Genomic DNA, 24,244 nt, shown 5'->3' with positions numbered 1-24,244 from the left:
CCGGTCTTACCCCTCCCCCCCACTCTGTCTGCGATATGTCCCCACCATATTTCCGCAGGGTGCTCAAGGACCGCCAACAACCCCCTTCTGGTAGAACTACCAAAATCACGAATCACTGCTCACCTTCACTCTTTCATTCCTCTTTTTCCCCACGTTTGGAACAAACTCGCTCACTCTCTTCAATCCCATTATTTCCTCCAGGCCTTCAAAACAGCTGTTCACCACCATCTCTTATCTTCCCCCATCCAAAACCTCGATCTTTTCTACCCCCGTTAATCCACCCCAAATCCACCTCCTTCAAATTCCCTGCTTTCCTTCCTGAAAGTCCCTGTAATGTCCATTTGTATACCCCGTGTTCCTCGCCCCATCCCTCTCCCTTCCACAGATCTCCGAATGTCTCTGTTCCTCACTGTTTTGTCCTTCCCTCTCACACCCCTCTTGTCTCATGCCCCCCTTGCTGTGCGTTCTGTGTTAGCTCTCATACGAGCCTTGACAATGTTTACAAATATATATATATATATATATATATATATATATATATATATATATATATATATATATATATATATGAAACTATCAACTTTTAAATAAAGAGCTCATTCAACTTACTAATTATTGATTTCTTGCGTTGTTAGCTGCTTACAGAATGCAACCACACATATATGAAGCTTATATTTATTATGTCTGCACATAGGTGGCACCTGAGTCGTCGCTTGCAGTGTGCAAGCGTAACTCACTCGTATATACTGTACAGTGTACGCTTTTTTGTTACCTATAAACTGAAGTTTGATAACAACGCCAATGCATGTTCGGGAAAATGCCAGGAGTTGCTGTTGCCAAGCAAATCAAGTGGGAGAAGTTTTAAGCATAAAAAAAGTCTGACCATATATGTGACACCCTTACAATCAATCAAACTGATACATTTCAGACAATATTTATTTCAAAAACTTTCTTCATTTCCATTGCATTTAGTCTCAGCAAATTGACACGTTTCTAAAAAACAAAAAGGTAGAAGGTTATTAACCTCCGCCATCGAAGATGGACGGAGGTTACTGTTTTCACCCCTGTCTGTTTGTTTATTTGTTTGTGAACAGTATTACGGAAAAACTCCTCGACGGATTTCGACGAAATTTGGTGGGGGGATTAGGTATGGTCCAAGGATCATGCCATTAGATTTTGGACCAGGTCCAAAGTCCAATATGGCCGCTGTGGTGGCCATTTTAAAAAAATATTTGAATTTTTGTTTTTGCATTTCTACATGCTTTAAGTGATTTCCAACCTCCCCCCCTCCCCCCCAAAAAAGAAATAAATTTTGCAACTTTTTGTTCAAAAAAAATTCGATTTTATTTTTTTGGGCATTTCTACATGCGCGTTTAGTTTATTCAATCGTGGTTCAGTAGAGTCTGATCCGTTTTGGCCATTTAGAAAAAATATTAGATTTTTTTTGCATTTCTACATATTTTAAGTGATTTCCAACCAAAAAAATAAAAAATTGTTCGAGAAAAAAAAGAAAAAAAAAATCAGAAAATTTTGCAACTTTTTTTTCAACAAAATTTCGATTTGTTGTTTTTTTTGCATTTCTACATGTTATAAGTGATTTCCAACAAAAAAACATGCCAAAATTATAATTGCGGCTGATTTTGGAACTTCAGGTGGATATACCCACATAAAATCAATTTCTGTCTCAAGGAATCTCGTTATGACGAATGAATTGAGTATGTAAAAGTTAAAAGTAAAATGGAAAGTTGCAAACTATAACTCTGTAAGCACTGTTGACATCAAATTGAATGAATAGGATATCAGGTTCACTTGAGTGACCTCGCAGTATTGGCGGCGGAGGTTTTTCCACTCGACCGAGTGCTCCCCCTCTAGTTTTTTTCCATGATCTAAGCCTCATGGGGGAGCTAGTACACCCATCACATGCAAGACAAAGACTGGGAGATAACAGTATGCTTTTATACGAATTACAAGGACATTAATAAACAATGTACAGAGATGGTATATATGGGATTTGAACTTGGGTTACTCTGCATTATGAGGTCAGGAGTTCAGATGGGAACACTGGCAGGCCGATGTGGGGATTGGGTGTTACCGTACCACAGGTAGGATGTTGGCATCATAATATGCCCTTTCATTAAGTTGGAGACCAAAGATTACTCCAAGTCATTTTCTCCCATACCAACTCACCAGAATCAGGATTTGAACTGCAATCACCATGTTAGAATAGAATATCTTAGCTAATGAAGTCAGTTCAGAAACTTCTGATCAGGAGATGACACACAATACTGAGATCGTGGTTCTGTGGTTGGCAAATATAGGTAATGTTAAAACCATACACACGAAGGTAGAGCGTCCTCGTTGAGGAGAGGGACTCGCTTTTCATTATGTTGAAATAGGGGGGAAAAAAACCCACAACAACAATGAATCTCTGTCCTTCATATTATAACTATGCTGCTATCATATAATAATGCATCATCAAACATCATTTAAATAATTTCTGAAAATTCAGGTTGGTCCGTTTAATGTTGCCATCTGAACTTCTTATGTCAAAAACTTGAAACGTGGGGAACACGGGTTCACATCCCATATACCATCCTGTCGTTGCCAAAAATATTGGCACCTTTGTACTTTTTTCAAATAATTTACCATTTCTTCCAGAAAATTGTTGAAATTAAAAAATATTTTGGTTTCCACATATGTATTTCTTTGACTTGCAATTGAACAAAACAAAAAACGCTGAAAAAAATCAACCAAATCCTCGCTTATTCCATACAGAGATCCTAAAATGGTCTGGACAATATTATTGGCACCTTTTAGAAGTTGTTAGAAATAATCAGATTTCAAGCAGGTGATTCTCCTTTACTTTGGAATTGAACTCACATGTGGTGAGATGCAGGTACCTGCAATATATAAATCCCTCATTCAACCAGTTTGAATAGAGAAAAGGAGACAGTCTGCTGTTTTGTGTCACTGTGTGTCCCGCAATGATCATGGAGATAAAGAAAGAAAACCAGAGAATAGTCTGAGGCGGTCAGACACAAGATTGTAGCCAAGCGTGGACAATCTCAAGACTACAAGTCCATCTCCAGAGACCTTGATGTTCCTTTCTCCATCGTACGCAATATTATCAGGAAGTTGAAGGCCCATGGCACTGTAGCCAACCTCCCTGGATGTGGCCGCAAGAGAAAGCTTGATCGAAGATTGCAGCGAAGGATTGTTCGAATGGTGGAGAAAGCACCTCGATCAACTGCCAAACAGATTCAAGCTGACCTTCACACACAAGGTACGACAGTTTCAACTCGCACCGTCCATCGCCAACTCAATAAAGGGGGTTCTATGGTAGGAGACCCAGGAGGACTCCACTGCTGAGAGAGAGAGAGACATAAGAAAGCTTGAGTGAAGTTTGCCAAAACACACCTGAACAAGCCAAAATCCTTCTGAGAGAATGTCCTGTGGACAGATGAGACCAAATGAGAGCTTTTTGGTAAAGCACATCATCTCCATATTTACAGAAAACAAAATGAAGCCTTCAGAGAAAAGAACACCTTCCCTACGGTAAAACATGGAGGAGGTTCAGTGATATGTGGTTGCTGTGCTGCCTCTGGCACTGGGTGCCTTGAATGTGTGCGTGGCATCATGAAATCAGGAGATTACCAAGACATTTTGGAAAGCAATGTTGAACCCAGTGTCAGAAAGCCAGGTCTCCGTCGAAGGTCATGGGTCTTGCAGCAGGACAATGACCCCAAACACTTCAAAAAGCACCCAGGAATGGTTCAAGCCAAAACGCTGGACTGTTCTGAAGTGGCCAGCAACGAGTCAAGATCTAAATCCCATTGAACACCTGTGGGGAGATCTGAAAACAGCGGTTAGGAGAAGGCAACCTTCAAATCTGGGAGAACTGGAGCAATTTGCACAAGAAGAGTGAGCCAAGCTGCCAGTAGAGATGTGTCAGAAGCACATTAATGGCTCTAGGAAGTGTTTGACTGCAGTTATTTTGTCCAAAGGTTGTGCTGCCAAATATTAAGTCTTGGGTGTCAATAATTTTGTCAATGCCATTTATATTTATTTTCTCATTTAAAAGGATATATTAAGTTCTGAATCAAAAACAAAGGTTTTGTAATATTAACAGTGAAATAAAGAATTGTGGAGACCAAATACTTTCATCAATTTCAAATTATTTGTGGAGAAAATTGTGAGTTATTTGAAAAAAGTGCAAGGGTCCCAAGATTTTTGGCCACAACTGAATATAATCGTCCATTGTCCGCTAATGTTATCGATTGCAATTACTGTACGAGTATATATTACATGGATGTATCATCCTCATGTCAGTTGTGCATGCAATTTACGTTCAAGCCGTTCACCACCATCTCAGATCGTCCCCAATCCAAAACCATGATCTTTTCTACCCTTGTCAACGCACCGCCCCTCACCCCAGCCCAAGTGCTCCAACTTTCAAATTCCCAGTTTTCCCTGCTGAGAGTTTCCTTCTGTATCCATCTTTTCAACCCATGCATCCTCTCCTGTCCCCCATTCCTCTCCACACCCATTGTTGTCCAAGTCTTCCTCTATGTTGGCCTTCACCTCTGCTGTTGGTGTCCCCCCCCTCTACTGTTTCTTTTATCATCTTGCATCCTAGTCCGTTCAGTGTATTAGTACTAGCTCTTCCACGTGACTCGATAATGTACACAAAAAATAAAATAAAAAGCTCCGCCATGAGCCAAATATCAAAATAAAAAAAATAAAATAATGGAAATCAGACACATCAGTAAGCTTGGCGATAGGTTATGGGTAGTATGAGAATATTGATTTGTGTGATCCCAGTGTCAGATGGTAAAATGGAAGCACCAAAAGATAGCCATGTGAAAAGTCTATCTCATGATCCAGAGACGGGCTTGAATTCCACATCTTGTGTTAATTTCACCAGTGTGTTGCAACGTTCTACATGTAATACAAGTTCTTCCATTTACTCAACATGCCATTGAGAAGCACGCTGAGGATGCTCAGATGCAAAAGGTAAATGAAGACTGTCAGTTTAAAAAAAAAGAAAACATTGCATCTGGTATCAATTGCAAAACTGGCATCAAAAGTCGAGAAAAGTTAAGTTATTTCTCGATGTATTTAATTCTTCGGCTTAAGTCAGCTCTTAGGCCGATGACATCGATTTTCAGCTTTCGTTATTTCATTACCGAATGTAACTTTGAACAAAATCTCTCAAAATGTAGAAAGACAAACACAAATGGGGAAAGATATGCAAGTCAGCGATCCATCACGCAAGTCGATATATTTGGCTCGGTGTGAAGAATTTCTTGACAACCTCTGTAAACCTTTCGCAAACAATCCAATCGAGGCCTTGCTGCCTGTGGATGCAAACGTACATCTCCCTGAAGAAACTTCCACGATTAACATGTGCACCTCCTCTGTACAAAGAAGTCAGTACTATTAGGTATTACTATGGATCGGTGACTCACCAGGAAGACAGGTAGGATTGCTTTCAGTCCGTTCTTTTGGTTGTTCCTCACAAGCACGCAGAGGTAGTAAATCACTGCTTGCTGATTGCAATATTTGGAGGGAAGAATACCAGGTCATCATAATACAACATGTTTTAGCATTCTCACTGAATTATAAAGATTATTGCATGCAGGTTACCCTAATCAAATACAAACCGATTCATATGCTCCATAAAATGATCTCAAATAATAAGAGAGCACTTGTTATCACTGATTTTTAAAAAAAGCATAAGGCCATGCATTTATAATGTGTATAAATATGGCAGATTTTTCGACCACCCTCCAACGGCTTGCTCCACACATCTCCATTGCCCTTAATCCCATCTCCTACAACTACCCCCATACACACCTACCCTCTTTCTCTCTCAACTATGATGACAATATTGTTACAGGGCTCACATTGGCCAAATGGCAGAGATGCTCCGAGCTGGATTGAGGGCCTATTCGCTCCTATATACCAAACTGGAATTTGGAACACTCATGGCTGACCGTGCAGCACACCCAGGCACCTTGCCTCAACGGGATCATAATCAAGATAAACCCAAGCAGTGTTTCTAAGCAGCGAGGAAGTGAATTTAATAATGGGCGTCAAGCGTCCAAAACCTAAATATCCTATAATAGGCCGAATGCCTCATTTCTGTGTTTGCTTCCAAATCTTGTGTCTCCAACCCCTCACTCTCTGCACCCACCACACCCATTCGCACCCAGCTGCTCCTTTGCAGCTGAGAAGGTGGAGAAGTTTCTGGCAACCCTTAACTCTAATTGTGCAACTTGACCAGACAGCATCAGCTCACATGTCCTAAAAACCTGCTCTGCTGCTCTTGCACATCTTCTGTCTGCCCTTTTCACCATATCATTACCCTAGGTTGTCTTCCATTTGCTTGGAAATCAGCCAACATCACTGCATTACATAAAATCTATCAGCTTGCTTCCAATAATCAGCAAGTTTGTGGAATCCATCACAATTGACATAAAATCCTTCGTTTTCTCCAAAGACCTAATTTCAGATCATCAATTCGGATTCAGACCAGGTCACTCTGCCTTGGACATGCTGATTCTACTCTCACAATAATGAATGGAGGACCTCAATATCAGACATGAAATCAGGGCCATCTGACATCAGACATATCTCGAGCTTTCAATACAGTCTGGCATTCTGCCTTGCTCTCTAAGCCCGCTGCCTATGGCATCCTAGGTAAACTCCACACATGGCTTACTTTACTGACTTCCTCTACTCTCATAGCCAATGTGTGGTTCTCAATGAAATTCTTTCATCTCCTCTCCGTATTAAGGCTGGAGTGCTTCAAGGTAGTGTTCTCGGCCCCATATTATTCTTAATCCTCATCAATGATCTTTCTTACCCTCTAGAAAATCCTCTTTATCTATTAGCTGATGACTCCACCCTATGCCGTGACATCCGTCATCTTTCAGAAAGACAGGCCTCTTCCCTTCCTTCAGACCTTGTTAAAATCACAAGCTGGTCAAACACTTGGAATATCTCTTTCAATCCAGGCAAATGTCACACACTCCCACTCTCCTCCCACTTCTGTCTATATCTCTATATCTCTGTGTGTCTCTGTGTGTGTGTGTCTCACACACACACACACACACACACACACACACACACACACACACACACACACACACACACACACACACACACACACACACACACACACACACACACACACACACACACACACACACACACACACACTTTCAGGACTGTTTGATAAACCCTGGCATCTACTTTCCTAGCAATCCTCTTTAATAAGCTCAGTCATTCAAACTCCTGCATCTCACTATCAGCCATGATCTTTCTGGGCATCCCATGTTATGCAAATTCCTTCCTTGGCACACCTGAACTCTTAACCTACAAGGCCTTTATCCACAGCTTGATGAAATACTGCTCTGCCCTCTGGGCTGGCACACCTGCCTCACTCCTTGCTCAGCTTGATGCCGTGGAAACGGAGACTTTCAAGATCATTGGAATTTCCCACGATGAAGCTGAGTTTATGAGCCTATCACTTTGCCATCGCAAACACATCGGTGGTCACTCTTCCGTTGCTTTCACTCCCCCCAGGCTCTGCAGGGTGCACGTCGTCCACCATCAACCCTCTTCGAGTGAAATCCCAAAATCCAGAATCACTGCTCACCTCCACTCATTTGTTCCTCTTTTTTTTTTTTCCTACCTGTTGAACCAACATCCACATTCTCTTCAATCTCATTCCTCCCTTCAGGTCTTCAAGACAGCTGTTCACCACCATCTCAGATCATCCCCATCCAAAACCATGATCCTTTCTACCCCCATTATCCATCCCCCTCCAATTTTTGTTTTTCCAGTTTTTCCTTCTTGAGAGTTTGCTCCTGTATCCATCTTGTCCACCTCCTGCATATCACCTTATCCTGTTGAATCCTGATGCACTGTGTGTTCTAGCTCTTCCACGAACCTGGCTTCTGTAAATAAAAATGAATAAATAAACGGATTTAAAGCCAATGTGGCTGTTTTCACATAGCAATTGATAACAGTCCGAATAACTCAAAGAGACTGAATGAGTTCAAGGAAGTGTATCATTATAAAAGGAGAAGGAGAAGGAACAAGGAAGGAACTCATTACAGCACAGTAAACACTTACTGTAAATATCGTATTGATTATGTTCCTGGAAAATGCTGTGATATTTAAAACTGCAATCGTTAAAACAAATTTCCTATGGTATAAGGGGGTTAGGTTCCTTCAAGAAAATATCGAGGAAGGTGTGCTCTCTACGTATGGCAAAGCCGCAGCAACCGGTGGTAATCTGTACATCACCAGGGTGTTAAGTGCTCACTCTGATGGGGTAATCAGCAATGCATCCACTTCTCTCCTCCAAGCCCCATTGCAGATGTGACCGAACTCAACTTAATGTACTTACTTTTTTGGAGCTAATTTTTTGACCTTGGGTGACGCCCCGTCCCATGATGTCGTGAAACCCTGCCAGCTCTGCGCTCATTGGCCGTTCAGGTGCTGCTCAAGCAAAAACCCTGCACAAAAACTTGTCGGGCTGTCCCGAATGTTCGAGGCTTGGCGAGAGCTCACCTGAACTAACTCCTCACTTGGCCCGCAAGGCTGCTATCTTTTAAAGGGACATAAAAGACAAATTTACAGGGGATATAACACTAAAAAGGGGTTTAAGGAGAAGCGGTTTTAGACATGAACATTGGGAGGGGAGACGACCTGCTTTCAATACGATTATCGATGAACATTCCTAGATTAGAGTTCCTGTTACCTCACTCTTTCGTGAAAACATCAACCAAGGGAAATAACTATTGTAATCTAAACATTCTTAGCCCCTAGAAATCATTTCTGCAGCAACATTTTTCTTAATATTTATGTTCTCAGTTTAGCCACTCACTTTGTGCATACATAATATATAGACAGGCTATATTCACACATTTATCCCCCCCCCCAATGCCCCCTCCTCCCTCAGTGCCTCTAATGTCTAACGTTTTTTGTAATGTACCCTGTGGATCCCTTCATTGATAACGATGTCCTGGACCACGTCCATCTCAATGAAATGTGTGTCACAACGCCCAGATGCAAAGCAGGTGCTCAGCTGCACACCAGTTCCACTGATCACCAGTATACTTTCGTGTTGCACCCTGATCCAGTGCAAGTAGACAAGTATTCCCAGCATGACAATGACTGTAGCAGAAGCAAGCAGAGCAGGTGCCTGGAAACAAACCGTACACGTTACACACACTTTATTTTAACACTCATCATATAGCCTAATTGCAAGATTAAGTATCAAAAACGTGTACATGTTAATGTAAATCTATATATTAATACTGAAGGACCAATTTTGTGCTCCTCCTAGCGGTCGCGCCACGTTTTTCTCGGTACTGTGACCTGGACTGAAAGAAACTTCGTACCTGTGAGAGTGCATCGCACATAGTGGCAATTGTCAAACTTCAACTGTGAAGCAGGATAAACACTTTTCGTTTTACATTCGTTTACATGGCGACGTGTGACGTCACCGCTGAGAGGCGAAAGGACGTCATGACATCATCGGTCATTCGCTGACGTCATTACGTCTGTCGTCGACAGACCGTCACCGCTGAGAGGTGTAATTCCACTCCTCGAAAATAGCGTCTGCAATGTAAAACCCTCTTCTGCACATGCTGACTACCTCAGAATGTGAATTTGGCACAAAAAATGTAACAAGAAACATTGTATCAATATATTAACACTGAAGGACCAATTTTGTGCTCCTCCTAGTGGTCGTGTCACGTTTTTCTCGGTACTGTGGCCTGAGAGGTTTTGACACGGTGTTTGTACCTCAAAGTAGACGTGTGCACAAATCAGGGGACTTCTTCACAAGGAGTAGTGTACACCAAAAATGTCGTGTACAAGGACGTTTTGTAGGCCTCATTAGGTAAGGCCATGGAGTACATCGACTGGGATCCGGCTCTTACAAGAGCCGCCACTGGTTGTCATATTGGGCTCGTGGAACGGAATCCGTCTGTGACGGGGTTTCGGATAGTATATAAATATAAATATACAATATATACATGTATATATATATATATATATATATATATATATATATATATATATATATATATATATATATATATATAAATATATATATATATATATAAATATAAGTATATATGTAAATATGTAAGTAGGAATATGTAAATGCAAATAAATAAAAATGTATGAACTATGAACAATAAACATATATATATATATATATATATATATATATATATATATATACATATACATATATATATATACATATATATATATATATATATATATATATATATATTTAGAGACAGACAAAGACAGACGCGGTATAGTACGTGGAAAATTAAATATATAAATGCAACAAGTAAATGCAAACAACTTCCAGAGTGTTATTTCTACGCTCGTTTAACTCAAACTGCACTCAATGGTGAAGCCAGTTGGCTTTTTATTATCCGAGTTATGCAGGACGAAAAGAAAAAGTAAAAAAAGAAAGCATTTTGCTTTTTATCACATTGCTGGCAGGAGGCAATGTAGTGTGGAGAACACCCGTGTCATCTCCAAAATGAATCGTAGACACAGCTTGGTATCTTTTGCAGAATTGGCTTTTGCGCAGGTATCACAGACAAGAGTCACATGTAACGACACACTACTTATTCTGACAGGTCCCTGATACACGGCAATCCAACCTACTCGAGACACACAGACCATACTATTGTTACACAACAATCTATCTTAGGATACCCCAGCCCCCTTCCACACAACATTATTAACTGAGATTCTGAGCATCATGAACATTGTTAAGATTGACTTGCCAAAAAAATTAATACTCCAAGAAAATAAAATCCCTTGGGGTTTGGGGCCTGGGGTAGTAAGCCAGTTCTCTTGATGTAAATGTGTCGTACCACCTGGTGGAAGCTGGCATGACAAATCATAAAATACATCGCCATCAAAGTAGGGGCATTCACCAGTTCATAAGGATGGGTTCTTTGCTCGTCAAGTGACAATTTGTTTGTTTATTTGACTTCTTTGCACTCCTGAACTGCAGGAAGGAATGAGTTGAAAACTTGTTGTTGGACTCGGCGTGTGCCTGGGATGGTTTTATCCGGTAAAAAAAATTGAAAAGGGTTTATAGTTCCAGGGGTTCAGGGTTTGGGGGAGCACCACAATTCTCTCTACGTATGGCAAAGTGCAGCAACAGGTGGTAATAAAAATCATATTAAAAGATGCTAAATCTGTGGGAATTAACCTGTCCATAAGGCAGGAAAGACTAAACAGCAACCACCACAATATAAAGAGGGCAAGCAGGACCAGCTACGCAGCAGGTGCCAGCGGCTCGTCAGGTTTGGAGCCTGTACCACGTCCGAGACGCAGTACTCAGATCCCTACAAGAAGCCTGCAAGACTTATGGAAGACACGAGATTACATTGGGTGGTTTGCCATTACCTTCCTGTCACCCCAGTTACTACGACGGTGTTAGTCAACACCAAGACGACAATGTGAGTCAATAGAATATAGTAATTTAACTCAGCATGTTGTATTAGTCAACATAATATATTTAGTATAGGTGAATTAACACGAGCTAACAAGCCAAGGGAAGTCTCATCCCAGTCTTAATTTGGGCCTCGTCATTGTGGGTAAGCCTGGAGATTCTTATGTTACTCATGAAACGCCCAAATATTGCAATGTTAAAATGTTGGATACTCAGAGATAACGTATTGTAGGTTCACATTTGTCATTGATGTATAATCTCAGCTATATTTGCTTAAAAGGAAAGATGTGTCGAGATATATATATATATATATATATATATATATATATATATATATATATATATATATATATATATATATATATATATATATATATAATGCGTCATGATGTGGACAGGCCTCATTATTAATGTGCTGCCATGTTGTGATTGTCACAATTCTCGCGAGATCTTATAAAATGAGTTCTGGTGTAGGATGTCTTAGTCTTCTTTCTTCTTCTTCAACTTCTTATTTTATGTCTTCTTCTTCTTCCTCTTCTTCTTATTTGACATATTCTTTTTATTCTCTTCTTCTTCTTCTTCTTCTTCTTCTTCTTCTTCTTCTTCTTCTTCTTCTTCTTCTTCATGGCAGCCACAACGAGCTTTCTCGTTCATTCATTTGTTTTTTGGTGCATGTTGTAACAATCATGAAACATGATTTAAAAAAGATAATATGGAATAGGCAAAGCCAAGAAGCGAACGTAGAATTCTTCTTGCATTCGATGCTGCGATTTCCGGTGACTTCGGCCTGGATTCGGGATCAGCGATCAAATAATGTAAATCACGATTAAAAATTATTTTTTGATGATCCGGGAGATATCTTTATTAGAAAATTAGGTAGACTTAAAACTGCTGGAGTATTTACTCTCCAGTTTTGTTGTTAATTTTTTAGTCATAAAGTTGTGATTGGGTATACTATAGATCTAATTAATTATTTGTGCATTTCTATAACCGTGATAACACGACTGCATATTACCTCAACATTATCTTCACAACAACAACTACACCGCCGAGAACAGGATCTCATCTGAAAAAATAAATATTACCTCAACATTACCTTTACAACAACAACACCACCGAGAACAGGATCTCATATGAAAAAAATAAAATTTCCTCAACATTACCTTCACGACAACTACACCGCCTAGAACAGGATCTCATCTAAAAATATTAATATTACCTCAACATTACCTCCACAACAACTACACTGCCTTGAACAGGATCTCATCTGAAAAAATAAATATTACCTCAACGTTACCTTCCAAACAACTACACCGCCTAGAATAGGATCTCATCTGAAAAAATAAATATTACCTCAACATTACCTTCACAATGACAGCAACACTGCCTAGAACAGGATCTCGTCTAAAAAAAAAATAATATTACCTCAACATTACCTTCACAACAACAATTACACCGCCTAGAACAGGATCTCATCTAAAAAAATAAATATTACCTCAACATTACCTTCACAATGACAACAACACTGCCTAGAACAGGATCTCGTCTAAAAAAAAATAATATTACCTCAACATTATACCTCAACATCACCTTCACAAAGACAACAACACCGTCTAGAACAGGATCTCATCTAAAAAGATTAATATTACCTCCACATTACCTCCACAACAACTACACTGCCTTGAACAGGATCTCATCTGAAAAAAATAAATATTACCTCAACATTACCTTCCAAACAACTACACCGCCTAGAATAGGATCTCATCTGAAAAAATAAATATTACCTCAACATTACCTTCACAACAACTACACCGCCAAGAACAGGATCTCATCTAAAAAAATTAATATTACCTCAACATTACCTTCAAAACAACAACAACACCGACCAAGAACAGGATGTCATCTAAAAAAATAAATATTACCTCAACATTATACCTCAACATCACCTTCACAAAGACAACACCGTCGAGAACAGGAACTCATCTGAAAAAAAAAATTCCTCAACATTACCTTCACAACGACAACAACACCGCCTAGAACAGGATCTCATCTAAAAAAAAAATAGTAGAATCGAACGTAGAATTCTTCTTCTTACATTCGCTTCTGACTTTACCTATAACTTGTTCACAACTGTATACGCAATTTCCGGTTACTTCGGCCTGGATTCGGGATCAGCGATCAAATAATGTCAATCACGATTAAAAAATATTTTTTGATGATGCGGGAGATATCTTTATTAAAATCAGTGGAGGAAATGTACACCATGTCTGATATTTGGGTCTTTCATGTCTCCGACGTTTCCTTTATCTCCCGGCATGCATCATTCCCCATGACAAAAACCGCGAAAAAAAAACCGGAAGCAAAAAAAACCGGAAGCAAAAAAAAACCGGAAGCAAAAGGGTCATAGCCAACGACTCGGATTCACAATTGCTCGGGTATTGTGTTGTTGTTGTTGTTTCCTATTCTCTCATGTGCACTCGTTAAGTATGAAGCTCACTACGTTCGCTATTACAACAAAGTGCAGAATTACAGTCAAGCGCTAAAATGACGAAACCCCATACATCGTTATACCGCAAAAGGTTTGTGAAGGAAACAAACTTCGAAGTTTCCGCCAATCATAATCGTTCATTTCCATTTGTTTTGCTCTTCAGACGCAGAACGTAAAAACCGTTCTTATCGGACATTAAACGAATTAAACGTCACTTTTAAGAACCAGCTCACCTGTGCGTACGTGGACACGGGGTAAGTGACGGTCCATACGGCAAGAGTGCAGCACAAGAGACTGGACAAGGATACACCGGGAGAGCTGAGCGTGTACTCGATACTCAAACCGTGTTGTTTCCTCTCCGAAAACACCAAGGGATCCCCTCGACAGCTCGCCATCCGAGTCGCGCCGGGTTCCTCCATGCGGCGCCCGCGCCTCAACGTTCCGAAGGACCCCAAAATGGGTGTCCAGGCGAGCTGCCTGTTCGCAGCACGGGTCGAGCCGAGTGCGCAATTGTAATGGTAGTTGCGCTCTCGTCCTGTCAAAACAGCCCCCATGGCAAGGATTGCATCGGGTGGTTTGCCTTTGCCTTCCTTAGCGGGAGTCAAGGCAGGATTTGGTGCCGGGTGCCGGTGATAACTTTCCGAGAGGATGGTGCAGAGGGATTTTAAGCCGGTTGTCCCCTCTACCAGCATTTTTTGGACGTACGTTAAAGAGCCCACGGTGTACGTACGTCACGAAGAGCAAGCGACTTATCGCTGGCATCCTGAACCAATTTCAAATTCCTGCCAAGTTCAGGCGAACGGCAGGCCTGGCCAACAAGTTCGTGACGGACTTGGGACGAAATTTTCACCGAGACAACCCCGTCTCTCTTGCCAGGTTTGGTGCTTCCAAGGCAGCCCCATGGTAAATACTGCACGGGGTAGTTTTCCTTTGTGTTCCCAGTTGTTGTCATGGTAGAAATTTCTCTATTCTTCACAACAAAACACCGTGGGATGGATATTCAACGTCCACCTGCTTGTGCCAATGCAAATATACGGAACACCTGACTTAACATCCACTTCGCACTACCTTTGCGAGAGTTATTAAGTGGACTTGTTGATGGCCTCAATGTAAATGCACCAGCTACCAGACCCTGTTCGTGGAATTATTTATCACTGTGCAGGAAATATCCTCAACTTTTTTGTCTCCACGTAGATCAAATCTACATTAATATTACACTGTACACGTTAAAAAATCTCATGCTATTGTTGGAAAAGGGCAGGCCATTGTGTACCAGTACCCTGTCAAATTTATTTTCCTTTGTCCAACTTATTATTTGTCATAATGTCTGTTCCATCGATGTAGGTTGGGTAATGCTGCCAGGGTGATTCGATCAAACATAACGTTTCTAACACGAAACTTTTGCAAGAAGACCGAGGAGACGGAGACGAAGAAGGAATCAAACCCATTATCTGCAGGAAAGACCACAACAGGAGCTAATCAATGATAATGGAATTTTACCATTCCATCCATCCATCCATCCATCCATCCATCCATTGGGACCATACTCTGTGCAGAACGTTGGTGCTGCCCAAGCAGTCTCCTTGGGTAATGGGCACAATCCTGGACGGGTCGCCGCTCCGACAGTATACCAGCAAGCTGGCACTCATTTTGCCGACCTCGGAAGGATGACAGGCAGAGTCAACCCCACCTGGTATTAATTCAACAGCCAAGTGGGATTTGAACTCAGGACCCTTGGATCCAAAGCCCACCCCCCTAACAATTAAGCCAACACCAGGCAATTTTACCATTCAGGTGTCAATATGTTATGAAAGTACTTTACACGATGCAGTATTAAGTCTGAATTGCCATAAAGATCAATTGTCACCTCTTCAGGTGCCCATCACAAATCCTCATGCTTCCCACTTCAAGCAAAGTTGAAAGATGGCAAAAAGTTCCACAAGGAATGACCCAATATCAAATTTTGAGTTAAAAAAAAAAATCTGTTTTGACCCCTGTGACCCTCAAGTTCCCCACCCCGTTTTATCATGACCACACCTCCATGTGGATACCTGCAACTGCAAATATGATGAGGGTTTCTTATCTCCTGGGAAATTCTTTAAAATGTCAGGCACATACTGTATATTTGCAATCAATCAATCAATCAATCAATCAATAAATAAGCTAAATTAATTTACACAAGATTTTTTTTATTTTGCATCACACAATAAAGATATAGTTATTCCCTTTGAAAAGGGAAATTATAAAAGCACGTTATCAAGGCAGTCATACAGCACATGGTATGAACAGTACACCTGTAAATACGACGACAGGACGTGCACGCTCCATCAAAATTCCCTTTTCCACCTGCTTGGCATTCTTCACTCAATAAATGAACTGTACATCGAGTGAGTAACACTCGTCTTCAAAACAAGGAATTTTATTTATTCATTATTTCTGTCATAAACAAAAATATCAACACGAGATGTTTCAACTGCGACTTGAAAACAATCAGGTGCAGTATGCAATACATGACATGGTGCGGGATTATCGGTCATTTTGTTAAATATAATTTTGAAAAGGTAGACCGTTTGGACTTTCCAAAATGGTCAAAAACCATTTTCATCACTTTTAATGGGGGGAGGGGGGGGGAGTACGAGACCAGTGGCAACGGCTATCAGTCTTCTGTTGGCACAGTTGTAGATAAATAAACATGGTTAAAACATATATATTTTTTAACATGGTACCCCCCAAGAGGCCACTTTACACCCCTATTTCAAAAGACAAACGTGCCTCCTTACATCTGTCCTCCGCTTGCTATCCTGCGTGCACACTCCAACAGGGAGGTGTGAATGTCTTTTGCGCAGGATATTTGGGATTTGATCATGGTGAGATATTGTCCATAAGACAGGCTGTCTGCCTGTGTGGCATCCAACTTCGTCGCCGTTGGCACCAGGCTGGGCGAGTGTTTGGCACTGTCGATACTTTGAGACATACACTCGTAGCTGAGCCTCTGAAAGAAAAGCACAAGGATGTCAAAACTGCAGCTTCATCTCTTCACCCCCATCATGCATCCTGCTACTCCACCAACTTAAACTGTGCAGCTTAAAGGATGCCAGTTTTCAACCAATGAAATAAACACAATGAGAGCACTCGTATAATACCTTAACCCACGCAGTCTTGAGAAAAAGGTCACGAGAAGGATCTTTTAAACTCTTGCTTTACGTTTTGCACTGAACAACCAACGCTAGCCACTGCCATCTTTGTTTGAATGCTGAATCTCACAGTTACTCTTCCCCCAGGGCATGAGACAGCATAAATATTTTTCCATGTACTGCTAAATGGAAGGTTTTAAAAAGAGCCAAGAGTCTTCTACAGTGTTCAAGCATATCATTCAATTAAAACTAGAACGGGCACTCGGTAGAGTGCATAGCTCTGCCAAGCTGAACAATTTACGTTTTGTATCCCACCGATAGGCTGGATCTGGATCAGGATCTGAACCAAAATCGAATCCGCCTGTTCTTGTTGCCTAACCAACTCGTCCGCATCGTTTTGTCATAACTCGTCCATCACGTTTTGAGTTCTCAGGCTATATATCGTTTTTGGCCCTATCTCTCAATGGTGAAGAATCACTTATAAAATTCTAGGATCCGGATCCAAATCTTCACCAAAATCTAATCAGTTCGTCCTTGTCACACATCCAACTTCTTCACCAAATTTCGTCAGAATCCGTCAACAACTTTTTGAGATATCCTGTTCACAGACAGACAGACAGGGATGTAAACATAACCTCTGTCTACGTTCAGTGGACAGAGGTAATAAAATACGAGTTTGAAAGACGAGAAGAAAAAAAAATCAGAATTTTACCACCATTGATGCACTATCTTTTACACCACCTTATTTAACAGCTTACATGAGTTATTTGTGCCTGTTGTTTGTGTCCTTTATAATGTCCCTAAAAACAGTAAATTTCTTGTTTGGGATGATTTTCAATTTTGTTTGACTGCCAGACAGGTTCCCATCATGTGCTGCCTTTTTTGGCTGCTGGTTGCATCATCGGTTAGGGGCACGGCTCTGCTTCTGATGCAGTGCCCCTATTACCAGTACACTGGTGCTCATTTCACCGACCTCGGAAGGATGACAGGCTGAGTCAAGCCCCCTGGTGTTGATTCAGTGGCCAACGGGGCTCAAACTCAGGACCCTAAGATCCCAAGCCACCACCCTAACCATTAACCCAACACCAGGCTTTGCCAGACAGGTAGACAGACTAAAACAATTACCTTACTCCAACATGCGCATCGGGACAAGATTCCATACAATTTGCCAAATTTAGAGCCAAAGAACTGCTAAACTGCAGGTTCATGTTCCAATTTGTGTTCTACAGTGTTCAAAGTATTAAATTTAATTGAAATTAAGTAGTTCCCCATCACAGCCAGATGTCTGTAAATCGACAGACAGACAGATTGAACCAATTGCTTAACGCCGCTTTTCGCTTCTCACACGTGGGATAACAACAAATCAAAGCATTTACCCAACACCTATATCATACACTTTACAGAGCGTTGGTGCTGCCAAAGCAGTTTCTTGGCAACTCAAAGAGTCAAATGTGTCAAAGCGAGGACTCTATGACTAACTGACTGACACACAGCGCTACTAACTTGGACATAATCCACATTCAAGGTATAAAATCAACTTATGGTTAAATTATATAAAAATGTTATTGTTAAATAACATCACTTTGTCAAACTGTGTGTCTAAAACCATCCGGGCATGATAAGCAAGCCCATAGGCCGTGCGGTGCATCCCTGGCCATGGGTACGACTGGCCCGGTCGAAATGTGACTAAGGCCGCTCTGTAAATGCGGCGAATGTTATTGAAAATTTGCTCTGGCCACGGAATCTTTGTTCAAATTCCATTACTGAAAAATAAAATAGAAAGAACTTTCAACTGAAGAGTGTCAGCAGTGTATAATCGATGATGTTTCAGAGTGGAAACAATCTATATAAAAGGAGATCTGCATGCAGACACATTCACCAACAAAGACCGATTACAAAAACCTCTCCTGATTCTCTGTAAATTAATCAGAGATCCCAATGATCGTTTTTCATTTGCAGAGTACATTTGGAATGACGGATGAAACTGCCAGCCTACTTGGAAAATAATAACCGGACCGATCGCATGTATTCACGGTGACACGTGAATGAAGGAAATGGTCGAAAACAGTACTGCACCGTACAATGTAAATGAAATTGCTATAAGCAAATGATATACATACCAGGCAGAGTTCAATTTGGTCACATAGTGCGTAGAACTCCTCGAGACATTTGTCAAACCTCTGCACAGGGGAGTCACTACATTTCCTAAAGGCAAAAGAACAGATGTCATTCACATGCCAAAAACATTACATATCAGCAACAGTTTACAAAAAGATTACAAAAAAAAAAAACCGAACAGGTACTTACAGCCCATTATCAATTGCACTGTTCTGAGAAAAATTCAGAGCTGCAATTTTCATGAGATTCTGCAAAAAAAATTAAAAAAAATAAAAAAGTTTAACAACGACAGACTTCATCAATTTCAATCAAATGTACAAACAATGACAATCACAGCAAAACTGATGAGACTTTTGATTACTGGAATCAGAGAGAGAGAAAGAGAAGGAGAAAGCGAGAGAAAGTGAAAAAGAGAGAGAGAGATAGAGAGAGCTTAAATTTGGATGGTCGAGAAGTACGCACACGCATCTTGAGCCGTCTAGTCTGGGTTTGACTCTCGAGCTATGAACTGTCATCTCAATATTTCACAGGCAGGGTGATTCATCAACGTGTGCGCCGTCCCTCCGATGGACGTTAAACTGGGCGTCCCGTCTGCGGGCATTAGTTGGTGGACGTTGAAGATTCCACGGCGTCCTTCATGAAGAGTAGGTGAGCAATCGCCGGCACGCTGAACAATTTCAAAAGCCCGACCCTAACCGACAGAGGGCATTGGATCAGTGGCACAGCCGTGCCCTCAGCCAATGATGCTACAGCCTTGTAGTGTTTGTGAATGAAGAAGAAATGGAAACCGAGACCTGTTAGTTATTCCTTTTCATCAATTTCTTTCCCCCAAAATCATGCTCGTGATGTCGGTATCAATTTCCACAATGAAGTGGAATTTTTCCTGGTTTAAAAAACAAAAACAAAGAATAAATAAATAAATAAAGGAGTAAATTCACAATAATTGCACCGTTGTGCACAATATCACGCGGGGAGGATTCAAAATGAAAAGTTTTTAAAAAACCAAAACAAAAAACAAACTCTGCATTCAAATTGGTTAAAATATCCCAGAGGAAGATGAACTTTGACACAGTGTAACACAACATGAAGGATGTACTATAGTATACTGTAGTGTATACTGATTGAATAAAACTTATTACCACATCATGAAAACAAAGCCTGGTGTTGGCTTAGTGGTTAGGGTGGTGGCTTGAGATCCTAGGGTCCTGAGTTTGAACCCTGTTGGCTGCTGAATTAACACCAGGTGGGGTTGACTCAGCCTCTCATCTTTTTGAGGTCGGCTAAAGGAGCACCAGTGTACTGGTAATAGGGGCACTGCATCAGCGGCATAGCCGCGCCCCTAACCAATGATGCAACCAGCAACCAAAAAGGCAGCACACGAAGGGATAAGGAAAATGCTTCTTCTTCTTTCGTATGCAGCACAAGACTGCCATTGCATCATTTGTTGGGGGAAGTGGCTGTGCCGTGCTGTGCCAATGTAGTGTAGGTTAGAGCAGGAATTTATAATTTGTTCAGGGTGCCGGTGATAGCTCGCCTACTCTTCATGAAGGATACAGGAGGATCTTTAAACGTCCACCGACTAATTCCTGCAGACGGGACGCCCAGTTTAATTGGGCTGCAGCCCGAGACCATTTATCGTTCGGTTTCGTTCCGAGGTCAGAAGTTCAAAAATATAAACATCAGCATTGAGAGAACAAGATAAGATCTAGCAATAGTATACTAAAAGTTTAACTCTTGATTCCTGCCAGTTTAGATGTTTTGTAAGCTTGGACTATTTCTCCACGTTGAAGCATAAATTCCGCACTACTTTTTGAATCTTGACCAATCAGAACGCTTGCTTTTGTCACATGACGTACACGATTGTGAAGCCGCATCAAATAATTATCACAGGTTCGCCATGCCGAGCACAAAATCATCTTCGAAGTGCTTAATGACTGAGAAAAATGTTTTAAATGACTTTATTCACCCATTTACTCCACTTGGATGGAGCAAACATCGCAATTGTATGTGAAGTGGGAAGGAATGGCCGCTGCTTGTCAACATGTCATTATAAAGGATCATGAGCGTCTCATCGAAGTCGAAGACCCTGACATTCCTGCCGAAGCAGTTTTTAATGCCACGTGTTATCGTCATTTTATTAGCCGCGTTGCGTAGCGAACGCTGGCTCTAAGAGAGCTCAGCGTTGTTGTTGTTGTTCATCTTCTGGTGAAGACAAAACCTTTCTGGGGGTGAGAATAGGGAGTGAAGCAGGCAGGGAGACAACATGGAGGCACCCGATGCCCTGGAGGCACCTGATGCCCTGAAGGCACCTGATGCCCTGAGGGCACCTGATTCCCTGGGGCCACCTGATGCCCTAGGGGTACCTGATGCCCCGGAGGCACTCGATGCCCCGGAAGCTATCTTCATTTTCATTGACATAGCAAGGAGATTGACTGGTGGAATGACGCAGCTCTTGGACACATTTGTCCTTGTTAATAATTGTCTGATCGAACTCGATGAGAAAAAGCGACTGAAGAGGAAGTTGTCCGTGGTCCACCTCCTCCGAGTTTGAGGGGTCAGAGTTCAATGTTCGAGTTGTGCATATATTCTTCATTCCAAGCAAAGCCTGTGGAAAAAAACAGACAGACATTCACGATGGAGCCTTCATGCTCAAACAGATGTCCCGCTCCGTCTGAATAACAACTTGCCCCCCAATCAGCTCCGGATCCATTGTCGTTGGTGTCTCGCTGCTGTGACTATCAAACTTTTTTTCTCCAGTAGTTTTGTCTGCACACCAAGGGATCACCGATTTTGGAAGGGTTATATGTTGGAGACATCGGAGGGAAAACACACACACACACACACACACACACACACACACACACACACACACACACACACACACACACACACACACACACGAACACACATACACGAACACGTGCACACACACGCACATACACACGAACACACACACATAAAAGCACACACAAACGGACACACACACATACACACAGACGAATGAACACACACACACGAACACACACACAGACAAACGAACACACACACACAAACGAACACACACACAAACGAACACACACACACAAACGAACACACACACATACACACAGACGAACGAACACACACACACACACGAACACACACACACACACAAACGAACACACACACACACACACAAACGAACACACACACACACACACGAACACACACACACACGAACACACACACACACACACAAACTAACACACACACACACACACGAACACACACACACACACACACAAACTAACACACACACACACGAACACACACACACACACACGAACACACACACACACAAACTAACACACACACACACACACACGAACACACACACACACACACGAACACACACACACACACACACAAACTAACACACACACATACATACACACATACACACATACACACATACACACACACACACACACACGAACACACACACACACACACAAACTAACCCACACACACACACAAACTAACCTACCCACACACACATACAAACTAACACACACACCGTAACACACAGACTAACACACACAGACTAACACACACACAGTAACACACAGACTAACACACACACACAGTAACACACAGACTAACACACACACACACACAAACGAACACACACACAAACGAACACACACACACGAACACACACACACACACACACAAATGAACACACACACACACACACACACAAATGAACACACACACACACACACACACAAACTAACACACACACATACACACGATGCATCACCCTGCCTGTGAAACACCAGAATGGCAGTTTATAGTGGTGTCGGGATTCGAACCCGGACGAGACAGCCGAGAGGTGAGTAGTGTACATATGTCGAGTCGAGACCATTACATCCCGACAGGGCGTAGAGAGATCATCATGTCCACACAGACATTCTCTGTTAATGTTCCTTCTCTCTTTAACCCTTTATCAGGACCTCGACCACCACCTTCCCTTACACACGGCTTCGGGACCACAACGTTGTGGGAATGTTCTCTCACAAAGGAGGAAACATTAAACTAAATATATATATATATATATACAATATGATGGGAAATATCCAAGGTAAACCTGGAGACAGTCCTTCAGCTGCGGTAGTAGTAGTTTGACCCGAGCCGCTGGTTCCCATTCTTGAGCTTGAGCGTGAGCTTGCAGCTGCTGGGCCTGAGCTTGAACCTGGGCCTGCAGATGTTGAGCCTGGGCCTGGGCTTGGGCCTGGGCCTGGGCCTGGGCTTGGGCTTGGGCTTGGGCCTGCACCTGTAACTGTTGGGCTTGAGCTTGAGCCTGAAGCTGCTGGGCTTGGGCCTGTAACTGTTGAGCTTGAGCAAGAACCTGAGCCTGAGCTTGAGCCTGCAACTGCTGAGCCTGGCTTCCCCCGGGCGCCGCCATGACACCCACGTGCTCGCAACGAGGCCGCTGATTGGTTACACGATTTGGCGGGAAACGCTTCTCTTCTTTGCCTGTTTTTTCTCCGGTGCGGCCGGTCTGTTGCGTTATTTGTTTTACCGACAAGTTTTCCCCCTTTCCTCGCACGTCCACAATGACACGGACGCTGGAAGAGCCTTTTCGATCGACGGTTGTTTTCATTTGATGTGATACCTCTCGGCTCGACGTATATATCTATATATATATATCTATATATACACGTAGTTGTGTTGTCACACAATCTGTTGGGCTTTCGTGTTTCCATCGACGAACCGTTAAAAATTTAACGATCTTCATTGACATTCGCTGTTCTCACTGAGGTTGCGGAAGTAAAATGAGCGCACGACGACGACCCATGCGATACGGACACACGGAGGGATACACGGCCGTGTGCTTCGACTCGAGCGGCAGGTTCGTGTGATCTCAGACCACCTTGAACTGTCCAGGTTTTGGCTTCTTCATCTTCATCATCTTCCTCATCTACTTCTTCATCTTCTTCCTCCTCCTCTTCT

At 41.9% G+C, this 24,244-nt stretch overlaps 3 protein-coding genes across 6 annotated transcripts in view; 1 reads left to right on the top strand and 2 right to left on the bottom strand.

Annotated features, from left to right (window-relative positions):
• Positions 1-918: 918 nt before the first annotated feature.
• On the bottom strand, positions 919-14,469 carry PIGH (phosphatidylinositol glycan anchor biosynthesis class H). 4 transcript variants are annotated; one of them, XR_015061895.1, is made up of 6 exons: positions 14,231-14,469; positions 9,008-9,217; positions 5,469-5,549; positions 3,655-5,357; positions 3,418-3,450; positions 919-3,247 (listed from the first exon to the last, which is right to left on the bottom strand). XR_015061895.1 is itself a non-coding variant. In XM_085896100.1 (4 exons), exons 1-4 carry the CDS (start codon positions 14,414-14,416, stop codon positions 5,256-5,258), a joined length of 579 nt encoding a protein of 192 aa, XP_085752226.1. In that variant the 5' UTR covers positions 14,417-14,469; the 3' UTR covers positions 919-5,255. The 4 variants fall into 4 exon arrangements, 1 of the variants encoding a protein (XP_085752226.1); XR_015061894.1 differs by having other exon boundaries at positions 3,418-5,357; XR_015061893.1 differs by having other exon boundaries at positions 919-3,450.
• Positions 14,470-16,385: 1,916 nt separating this feature from the next.
• MED29 (mediator complex subunit 29) lies at positions 16,386-23,894 on the bottom strand. Its single transcript, XM_085896099.1, has 4 exons — positions 23,379-23,894; positions 19,439-19,497; positions 19,252-19,336; positions 16,386-16,989 (listed from the first exon to the last, which is right to left on the bottom strand). The coding sequence occupies exons 1-4, from the start codon at positions 23,892-23,894 to the stop codon at positions 16,774-16,776; spliced, it is 876 nt and encodes a 291-aa protein (XP_085752225.1). The 3' UTR covers positions 16,386-16,773.
• Positions 23,858-24,244, top strand: part of WDHD1 (WD repeat and HMG-box DNA binding protein 1) — a 43,937-nt gene continuing 43,550 nt past the window's right edge. Inside the window, exon 1 of the mRNA XM_085896094.1 lies at positions 23,858-24,143. Coding sequence (XP_085752220.1) covers positions 24,067-24,143 — 77 coding nt within the window. The 5' untranslated portion in view covers positions 23,858-24,066. The remainder of the gene's footprint in view (positions 24,144-24,244) is intronic.

Source organism: Eptatretus burgeri, chromosome 9 (genome assembly GCF_056783735.1).
Source record: "Eptatretus burgeri isolate ZD-2024b chromosome 9, Ebu_testis_v1, whole genome shotgun sequence".
NCBI classification, from domain to species: Eukaryota; Metazoa; Chordata; class Myxini; order Myxiniformes; family Myxinidae; genus Eptatretus; species Eptatretus burgeri.
Note: the sequence above shows the minus strand (reverse complement) of the source record. Positions and strands in the feature narration are given on the sequence as shown.

Coding starts and splice junctions, on each gene's coding strand:
- PIGH (XM_085896100.1), bottom strand. CDS start 14,416: ATGGAGGAACCCGGCGCGACTCGGATGGCGAGCTGTCGAGGGGATCCC. Junction 5,550..9,007: donor TCAATGAAGGGATCCACAGG/GTACATTACAAA, acceptor TATTGCAATCAG/CAAGCAGTGATTTACTACCT. Junction 5,358..5,468: donor CAATCCTACCTGTCTTCCTG/GTGAGTCACCGA, acceptor TTGCATCCACAG/GCAGCAAGGCCTCGATTGGA.
- MED29 (XM_085896099.1), bottom strand. CDS start 23,894: ATGAAAACAACCGTCGATCGAAAAGGCTCTTCCAGCGTCCGTGTCATT. Junction 19,498..23,378: donor AGCTGAAGGACTGTCTCCAG/GTTTACCTTGGA, acceptor TTTTTTTTGCAG/AATCTCATGAAAATTGCAGC. Junction 19,337..19,438: donor AGTGCAATTGATAATGGGCT/GTAAGTACCTGT, acceptor TTTTGCCTTTAG/GAAATGTAGTGACTCCCCTG.